The sequence below is a fragment of the Maniola hyperantus genome, chromosome 7 (assembly GCF_902806685.2).
Source record: "Maniola hyperantus chromosome 7, iAphHyp1.2, whole genome shotgun sequence".
NCBI lineage: Eukaryota > Metazoa > Arthropoda > Insecta > Lepidoptera > Nymphalidae > Maniola > Maniola hyperantus.
Window position 1 is genome coordinate 11,803,493 of NC_048542.1, and position 10,740 is coordinate 11,814,232.

General features: G+C 34.6%; 1 protein-coding gene across 4 annotated transcripts in view; it reads left to right on the top strand.

Moving 5' to 3' along the window:
* Positions 1–10,340, top strand: part of LOC117983692 (zwei Ig domain protein zig-8-like) — a 157,705-nt gene extending 147,365 nt beyond the window's left edge. For 3 of the 4 annotated variants that reach the window (XM_069499472.1, XM_034970312.2, XM_069499470.1), the window contains exons 6-8: positions 1,211–1,330; positions 3,592–3,789; positions 5,951–10,340. In XM_069499472.1, the coding sequence (XP_069355573.1) occupies positions 1,211–1,330; positions 3,592–3,789; positions 5,951–6,084 (452 nt within the window). In that variant the 3' untranslated portion in view covers positions 6,085–10,340. The remainder of the gene's footprint in view (positions 1–1,210; positions 1,331–3,591; positions 3,790–5,950) is intronic. The other variant, XM_069499471.1, reaches the window with a different exon arrangement.
* Positions 10,341–10,740: the final 400 nt, after the last annotated feature.

Genomic DNA, 10,740 nt, shown 5'->3' on the forward strand with positions numbered 1-10,740 from the left:
ATCCCTGCTCGGCTTCCCCGCTCTGTTTCTCCTTTCGGCTTCCCCGCTTCGCGTTTAAATGTGTGATTTTTTAAACTAGTCCGCAAATCCTTGTCCACTGAAGCGGAGCGAGAGTTTTATGCAATTCTATTGGGTAATATTTGCACAGCTCCTCTCCGCTCCTCTCTTCTCCTTACCAGTAGACAGGCAGCCTTACTCCTACCAACACCGGCGCCATAATATAGGCAATTCCGTAATAAAGAGGCCTACTTCTGGCAAGGTTATTAATCTTCGGCGCGGTGTAGGCGGCGAAAGATTAATTAGAAATATTTATCGAACACTATAAATCTTTTCGGTTGTTCCCAGGATTGGACGAATCAATTAATCAATACGTAAAATAGTACATTACCTATTTGGTTTGTGATGTGAAATGATGTGTTATATTTTTTCCGTATTATGTGATACGTCATTTCATTTTTAAAAACAAAGAAAATGCTGTGTGCATTGTTCGTTTTTCAACATATTTTTGCGTATACGTAACTGAAAGTTTATTTATGCACTTTATCAGTAGTAATTACATACACAAGGTTTATGTATTTGGCACAGTCGTGAACGCTGTAGAGTTATCGTTGGAAGGTCCCGAATTCGATTCTACTTTGTCGAAGGTCTGGTCTGACGGAAGGTTAGAGTCGTGGCTCATTGTTACACCCCACTAGCAGAATCACGGTGCTATAATAAGATATTATAAGCGTTCCATAGGGGTATGGGTTAAATTAAAAATTCCCCCTTCCATGTTAGCCTGGTTTTATCTAAGACTGCATCGTCACTTAAGTACCTACTCCCAGATAAAATCGTAGTCAAGAGCTATCTTTACATTGAAAAAAAATTCAAAAGTTGTATACTGTTCTCAATCACAGTTAATAAACTGACCATTGAATCACTACCTTTATTTCACTACCTTTCTTATAAATGCGAAAGTGTGTTTGTTTGTTGCTTTATTGGTTTGTTGGTTTGTCCTTTAATCACGTCGAAACGGAGCAACGGATCGACGTGATTTTTGGCATGGGTATAGTTAGAGACCTGGAGATTGACATAGGCTACTTTTTTATCTCGAAAAGTCAAAGATTTTCTACGGGATTTTTAAAAACCGAAACGTAGTCGTGGGCAGCTAGTTTGTAAATAAACGTTAAACAACATCCTATTAGTTTAACTCGATACCTTTTTTGTACAGAAGCAAAAGCAAAAGTCCTTGGGCCAGCAGACCTCTACGTGAAGACTGGCAGTCTGCTGTCACTTACATGTATCCTGAGTCAGGGCCCGCACGACTTGGGGACGATATTTTGGTATAAGGGTAAGTTCAATCAATTAATTAGCCTGTTTGGGTTCACTGGACAAAACCCTTCCCAAGAGGTCAAAACCACACACGGCCCTGCGTCTACCTCATCCACCCACTTTCCGCTACCCTTAGACCCATTACGCGCAGCCGATTAGAAGCCCGGCGCGGCGGCGACTCAGTCGACGACGGCGGTCGTTAGAATCTGTAATTTATATGGAAGTCTACGTGTGTATGTGCACGGAGTTGCAGTGACTGTTTGTCGTGCTCGTACTGTCATACATACTCATATCATCAGAAATTTATATCAGAAAAAAAAACGCGCGCTGAAAGGTCTGTTCATAGTTCATTCATTTTGTACACGCCACACAGACACGCTAGATTGGCAGAATGTTGCCAGGTCGGACGTACTGACGATTCTAATGGCGATTACGCACTGCACTTCCATCATCCGAGTTCTATCCGTCATCTGTGAGAATACTAGCTGTTATCTATGACAAAATATTATTATGTCATAAGCTCCCATACAAAACAAAAATTAACATTTTTACACGGATTCGGATCGGATGAGTGCGTAACCTCCGTAAGGGTGCCTGTCCACTAAAGCAGAGCGCAGCGGAGCGCAGCGGAGATGTGTGTAGTTGACCAATCAGTTTTGTCATGATGTGTTATCGCGTTATTTACCAACAATCTCCGTTAATTATTTATTTTGTATTTTTATGAATGTATTTAAAAGTTTAATTATTACTTTTTTATTGCACAGAATTTAAAAAAATGCTCTTCATAAAAAGAACTTCATGACTAATCTTTTGACCGAAAAATTCTATGCAGTAATCGGATTGGCCTACTCTACTTCCTAATTCAAATCAAGTACTATAACCTATCTTCCAAAACGTTTTATTTTACGATTAAATTAAACACAAATTACTTTAATACAATGTCTAATACATAAAATCTTTAAATCACTGAAATACAATCACATTATACTCGTCATTAGTAAACCAATAAAAAATCAAATTCCATTAGAATTATTTCTGGTAACAATCAATTCCTCTTATCTGAACCAAATATCTTTTTATTGAAAAAAATAATGTGCTCTAATTGCTTCGGCCCGCTTCCCTGTTTCAGAAAATCTTTTTCACTGGCACGTAACCCTTTAAATTTATTTGATTGCGGCAATCCAATTTCGAACTAGCATAATCTATTTTATACCTTTTATAACCGATTCTTTTTGGCCATTAATTTTATACGAACACGTATCTTCTGGCACAGTGCCTGCTGTTACTTAAGTTGTTAAATATGTTTTTATCTAGTCGAGATCATGTCGAGATGGCAATCGGAGTGGGGACGCCCCGTACAGCGTACACCCGCATGTCACCCACGCTATCCCGCACCGGGTAAGCGCGGGGACTGTGCGAGGCGTCCCTCCGCCTTATACCTCGATTGCTATCTCGACCTGTCGCATACTACACAGTACCTGCCAATACTATAATACCTATCAATAAAAAAATCTTTAAAACCATTTCGTTACAAATTAAATTCCTCTATTCCAGAAAATCTCTTTACTATCACGAGAGTCCTAAATTTCTTTAATCGCCCAGAATCCAATTTCACCTATTCCATCCATTCTACACTTTTACAGGAAGGTTGTTTTAAAGCATTAATTGTTCCAAAGCACGTATCGTATCATCTGGCGTATTGCCTATTTGTCACTGTCTACGTTTTAGGTGCACCATTTCTGGTAGTTATGCCCCTTTATCCGTTCTCTATTACGCTTGAACCAGACTGAACAATTTTTCAATTGTCTGCCATATTTCCGATTCGATATCTTTCCCGGTACAATTGTGGTGAATTAAGTGAATTAAAGCTGTTCTGTTTATGAATGAGTTTGCATCGAGCAACCATATTACCATACCAACATAGTAGGAGGAGGTTTTTATTGGTTGTCAAAGTTAACCGTAACTTAACCGTGTCACTATTATAACTTAGGCCTTTATAGTATTAGTGTGAAGTGTGATTAGGAATTAGAGCCTCAATAGCTCAACGGGTAAAGGAGTGGACTGAAAACCGAAAGGTTGACGGTTCAAACCCCGCCCGTTGCAGTATTGTCGTACCTAGTCCTAGCACAAGCTTGACGCTTAGTTGGAGAGGAATAGGGAATATTAGTCATTTAACATGGCTAATATTCATTAAAAAAAAAAAAAAAAAAAATAGGATTAAGATTACTAGGATAAGCATTAATATGAAGAAAATGAGAATAACCTTGGAAAACTTTACAGGATCCAAATTAATAGAATATAAGGAAGTGGAGACGAACGATGTAGTCGAAGAGCCGAGAATCCGCCTGAAAACAGACTGGACGGAAAAGCTCACGTCAAGATTAATAATTGACAAGCTACTGCCAACTGACAGCGGGAATTATAGCTGCATGCCCACAATGGCTGAAGGAGCCTCCGTCAATGTTCACGTTATAAACGGTAAAGTATTAGTAGCACTAAAGCTTTAGGCCCATTTTCACCGAGCATTTAACCCCGTTTAGTTACATACCGCAATTGTGTCCCTTTTTAGCACACGACGTAAGCGTTTTTAACCGACTTCAAAAAAAGGAGGAGGTTCTCAATTCGTCGGAATCTTTTTTCAGAGAATGATTAACTAAACCATGGTTAATTTCTTGGTGAAATTAGTTATTATTGTAACTTGTCAAATTAACGATATGATGTCAAAATACTTTAATATGGACGGGAAAGAGACGAAAAAACGTCCTGGTTTGACATCTCTATATAATTTGACAGATTTACGCACACTCAGTTACTTACGCTCAGAACTCAAAACTATAATTTAGATATTAATATTTAACTCTAATTAGACATTAATAATTATGACAAGAGACATAAACTCTATTTCTTATGATTGTACAATAATTAATATTAACGTCTAAAAAAATTTACGTCTTGCGATTTTTTTTTTGTTTTGCCTTTATTGCTTCTATTATGTCGCATAAATATAGTACGCGGCAGGTCAAGATGGCAATCGGGGAGGTAACGCCTCGCGTAGCCCCCGTGCTAACCCGTTGCGGGCGAGCGCTGGTGGCGTGCGGGTGTGGGAGGCGTGTCCCGTTTCATACCCCGCTTCCCATCTCAACCTGTCGCAGACTATAACTATTTTCTCATTTCTCTGGTATCAATATAAGAAAGAAAATAATATATATTAAATCATTTGCTCATAGGGAATTTACTTATTTTCTTTGTGGTAAAAACAGCCTTTTTGTATAAACAAAACTACTTAGTTTGGCGTATCTTAAAGACGCCAATACCTTTTGATAAAATATGTACGGAAAAGTTACATTCTCTAAAAGTCTGTTTGGCGTCAGGACTTACAAAATAGACTTAAGTTCTTCTCACGAGAGATCCGGAAAAAGTTTTGTAGAAAATATACTATGGGGAAAAGGATTTCGCTATGGAATATTACGGGTTTATGTGATAACATAGTCTACGTTGTCTTATTTAGGGTAAAAGAATTTTCGTTGTTGATGTAACATTGTTTGTTTACAAAAGTTGTAATGTTTTCCTCAATTTTTCACGCGATCGTGTTAATACAACCATTTTGCGTTTAATGTATCTACCTATTATATAGACCTTTTATCTTTATTTTATTATTTATTTAGCCTGTGGTCATCTAGTCACTAGTGGTAAGTTAGGATGCATTTTAAGATAGAAGCAGGCCAACTGAACCCGGGTAGGGCAATTTTACGAAGTCCATCCCAGTCAACTACTTCATCTCTTTGCCGGTAATATTATTATTTACTAGCTGCCCCGGCGAACTACGTACCGCATAACAGTCGATTCCTTTTCAGGATTTTTTTAAATTTTTCTTTCCGTCAGAATCATCCCCGTACTTCAAGGAATATTATGAAAAAAGAATTAGTGAAATCGGTTTAGCTGTTCTCGATATTTGCGACCAGCAACACATTCAGCTATTTATTTTTATATATAAAGATTTTTAGAGATTATCTAGTCCACCCGACGGAACTATCCACAACCTGCTATTTCAAATGTCGACAAAAGTAGGGCTCCTATCTAATTAAATAAAACAGGAGCCTGATAAATTAGGTGGCCCTTTGTGAAGTTTCATTAAATTGGCCATGATGAGCAAAGTTCATTCTATTCTATTTAAATACTAAATGAAGATTAGGTCATAAAGGTTTCATTATAACAAACTGCTGCAGAATTGCCGGTGATTTAGCATTTCACCTATACCTTATATTACCTATACCTTAGTGACAGTTGATTTCTATATATCTACTTAATTAGTGTGACTGTAAGGAGTATATTATACCTAATTACTAGATAAATAACTTCACTTATAGTATCATCATAAATATGTACATAATAGAACTACAGAATGAGATTTAAGCTTTGTAGAGCGTTGTCTCGGTCGTTTTGTCGGTCTCAACGACAGAGACAATGCTCTACAAAATCGCTATCTCTTTCTAAAGGTCGATGTACATTATTTTCTGCCGCATACTGTAAGTACAATTTGCAGTCGGCTAGCAGTTCAAAAATAGTTTACCTGGATGGATACTTAAGATTCCGTACCTGAAAAGGAAATGTTCTTCATAGTTTCAATTTTTCTTCGCAGGTGAACATCCGGCGGCGATGCAGCACGGCAACGCGAACACAGCATCACCATGTGCCCTATCGGTTAATCTCCTTATTTCTCTGTACTGCACACTTGCGACTTTATACACGAACACAGTTGATGGCTTTAGATGAAAGTTACACAAAATATCTTAAAAGATTCTATCGTAAGAGATGAAAAATTGTAAATTATATAAATATTAAACCTACCGTCGTGAAACTTTTATGTTAAAAAATAAGGAAACCCGTATCTCAACCTTTTTTATTTGCCTGCTTTTTCTTCGCACATGTACCTACTTGCATATTGTATTAGGTATGAGCCTCATAATAAGCAGAACAGAACGTAAGAAAAATAATAATTTATCACCACTACCCATATTATAAACATGAAAGTGTGTTTGTTTTGGCTTGTTCTTCAATCACACCGCAACAGAGCTACGGATTCGCGTGATTATATGCACGGGTATTGGGTTTAGTTAAAGACCTGGTTGGGTATCTCTCTGAGGGACAAAGTCCGTAACGAGGAAATCCGTAGGAGAACCAGAGTGACCGACATAGCTCAACGAATTAGCCAGCTGAAGTGGGGCAAGCCACGTCTGCCGCAGATCTGGCCGCTGGGGCAGACGTGTTCTGGAGGAGCCCGCGTATCAGCTAGCGCAGTGTGGGACGACCTCCAACCCGCTGGACTGTCGACCTTAAGAAGGTAGCGGAAAGTGGGTGGATGAGGAAGGCGGAGGATAGTGTGTGGTGGCACGCTCTTGGGAAGACCTATGTCGAGCGGTGGACGCAAACAGGCTGATTTATTGATTGATTGATTGGTTGATTGATTGATTCATTAATTCATTGATTGATTCATTGATTGATCGATTGATTGATTGATTGATTGAAAGACCTGAAGAGTGACATATGGACTACTTTTTATCCCTGAAAATCAAAGAGTTCCCACGGGATTTCGGAAGACCTAAATACACGCGAACGAAATCGCGGCCATCAGCTAGTTATTAATAATTAAGTACAAGGATTTTTGCAGAATAAATCTTACGTCTACGTCTTTATTCGTACAAAAAATCATGTCGATCCGTTGCTCCGTTGCAGCGTCATTGTAGCACAAACCAATAAACCAACAAACAAACACACTTTTAATATGAGTAACGCATTTATCATATTTAACAGTTCTATACTAATTAGTGTGTTCGCGCACTACGTATTCGGTAAAAAACTGGCAAAAAAATACGTGCGGTGTTATCAACTCGTATTTTTTGACAAACATTGTTAATAAAAAAGCACAAGCTTTTCATGCCAATTTAATTAAAATACGGTGTAACGTAACATTTGTTTATATTAAATTGACACTGCTTTTATCGACAATTTCAGAGAATACAGATAAAAAATGTGTCAATTCCAACAGTTATGAAACCCATTTTTATGCATTGAAATACAAAAACCCCTTTTTAACATTGAATGTTTTGCACTAAATCGACGTTAAATTGTAAAAAAATCCTTTTTGTAAAGAAAAATCCAAAGCCGTACTAAAAATAGAAGCGAAAGTTATTTTTCTGTCTCTTAATGTTAAAGTTAATCAAAACGGTTTTATGTCTTTGTTATCAAATATTATTTGTTTTTCCAGTTTTGTAGAAGAAAAAAGTGACAAGTATTAGCTTTTCTTTAAAAAAATCTATATTTTTTAAGGAAAGAATAATATTTATGTTTATTAGGATTTTGTTTTTAACTTTTAGTTTCCCCGTGACTTTTTCGCGTGGATTTTTGTTTTGAACATTCTTTTCGTGGTTGCACTAAAGTTGTTTTATTACAAGATTTTATAACTGACTTGGTTTTGTACTTTTTTAGTACGGCTCTGTTGTAAGCTTACAAGAGACTTTATGAGGTACTGTCAATCAAATTAAAACAGTTAGTGATATTATGAGCATAATAATATAGTATCAGTCATCATAGAATTTATAAAATTAGATTTTTCTTTACTTTCATGGTCGAATCTTATCAGACTGAATATTATAATAAGTTAGAATTGAAAGTAGATAATTAATTGACATTATATTTAATAAATTTTTAGTATTCTGTATTAGAAATAACTAATATTTGAACATCCACCTAACAAAGCAAAGAATTTATTATTTCGTGACTGATTTTAGAAAATTATTAGCAGCAAATAATTTTCAAATTGATTTTGATATAACATTTTTGCTAAACTAACTTGTACAGTTAGTATATGAATTCTGAACCTTTCATTCCGTAAATTATGTATTTAAAAATATTTTAATTTAAAATTACTATGTTGTTTTAATATTGCATTAATAATTCATCTGACTTTAACAGTAAATGATGTTAACATGAATATAGCTTCTTCAGCCTATATACATTCTTATTTTTTATGTTGTCAAACAATATGTATATTTATACCTAATTATATACTTCATTATTTCAAAGATAGCTGTATGACGCACTATTCAAAAATTAAAAATAACTTCGAAGAACAATAAAATGTGAAAATAAATCAGATTTTAATTATAATTATTTTAATAGGGAACATTAGTTAGAATGTATAAAATGAAAGAATACCTAGGTATAACATAATATATACGAGGCAGAGGGAATTTTTTGATACAAAGTACAAACAGACACATATTATTTGTATACAAAGACAACAATAAAAATGAATGTATTTGAAGGTTTATTTTTATCAAAAACAAAAGAACATAATTTATTACTGTAAGAGGAGAACAGAAAATAATGAGATACACAATGGGATGGCAAAAAATAATCACCGTTTCCGTTTCCCGTTTCATTGCAAAATCAAAGCTGAGGTAATTATTTTACAGAAATAAAAACGTATCTACATAATTATAATAATACTTCACGGAAGGCATACGTACGGTCGGTCTCAGAATTCGAGTAGCGATTCCGCAAAACTATTCCATCAATAAAAACCGACTTCGTTACACAAACACTAAAAATTGAAAAATAATTTAATTTATTACCGAATATATTATGTATACAAGAGTTAATATAGTTCCATAATAATATTTTTTGGTTCCGGTGCCAATTAGCTTTAGCTGCGCGAATCGTCTAGACTTCATATTTTTATAGGACTCCACAATGGCACCTCATTGGCACCGACCCCAAAAAATATTATTATGGAACTATATTAACTCTTGTATACATAATATATTCGGTAATAAATTAAATTATTTTTCAATTTTTAGTGTTTGTGTAACGAAGTCGGTTTTTATTTTTTTTGTAAAAAAATTTTATTTCACAATTTTTAGTGGCCCCATGGAATTATGCTATGACTGGTTAAAAATCTACTGTTTACTAAGCTATTACACTGATCGCGAGCAATTTACTCTTATCCGTTGAGGAGTTCCAGTATCTATCTTCGAAGATGTTCATCAGATCTTCACCAAATTGAAATGGGACCAACTTTGAAGTATACTCTTTCTAACAAAAAAAGAATTTTCAAAATCGGTCCAGGCGTTTTCGAGTAATCGGGGAACATACATAAAAAATAAAAAAAATAAAAAAAATAAAAAAAAAAGATTCCGACGAATTGAGAACCTCCTCCTTTTTTGAAGTCGGTTAAAAAAAACCAGTCTGTCGCACTCATAACTTTTTTCTATAAACACGCCACACGAACACTCAGATGTGCGCACAACCGTGCCGTGCAGTGCAAGCGAACTCGTAGTTCGCACATTAAGGTGCTAAACGAGTTTTTGCCTTTGAGTGTACGTATACCTCCGTACGTAGACTTAATAAAAATATACAATGATGTGTTTTTATGTAATACCAACCCTTATTTAAAAACCAGAACCATTACGACTTGAACGAGATTTTAAAATCCATTAATTTGTAAAGATATAGGTTTTAATTTCAAATTTTAGAATAATTTATTAATTTCACGAAATTATAACGAATAGCTTTCACGCGTTAATTAATAAAGTTAAAACTTTAAAAAAGTTTTAACATTTCGTACAGCTCACAAACAATAAAACATAATATGTTAGAAAGCAATATATATAACACTAAATTAATAAAAATAAAAAGGTGAATTTTCTGTAAATATTTTCTATGTTAACAATAAAAATTATATTTACCACTGGACACTGTTCGAGATAGCACCAAAGTTTAACTGTAGTTAATTTGCTAGAAGTTTATAATTAGATTTATTTATTACGATTATTTAATAAAAATGTAAGATAATCTGTAAATATAATGTAAATAGTAAATTTTTAATAATGTAATAATTAATTAATGGTAACATTGTTTTTGCACTCATCGAATGAAAACTGGTAAGATTTTAAAAATGAAAATTAATAATGTTAGAAGATGATACCAGAGAAGGATTATATTATGTAACAAATAGATATAAGGTAAACTTTGACAAATAAATATAGTAAATATTTTTTCTGTGTTTCATTTTGTAACCATACTAAAAAGATATTCCTATTCCGCGCTCTGAAAACAGTTCGTATAATATTATGCCGTTATTTGCAAAATATAAGCAAATATATACGAATTTATATTCAAAGGACAGCAAAATCGCGTAATAAAGTAGCATCATAAAACCCTCAATACAATAGGTATGTATCGGATAAGACATGTGGCCCATTTGAAAATATAAATAATGCTTGAATATAGCTTTATGTTCACAGTTGGCCCTACTTACGAAATTAATAATCAATCTATCTGCAATCTATATATTATTATATAAAATTCAAAGTCCTGACTGACTGACTGACATAGATATCAACGCACAGCCTAAACCGCTGGTCCTAA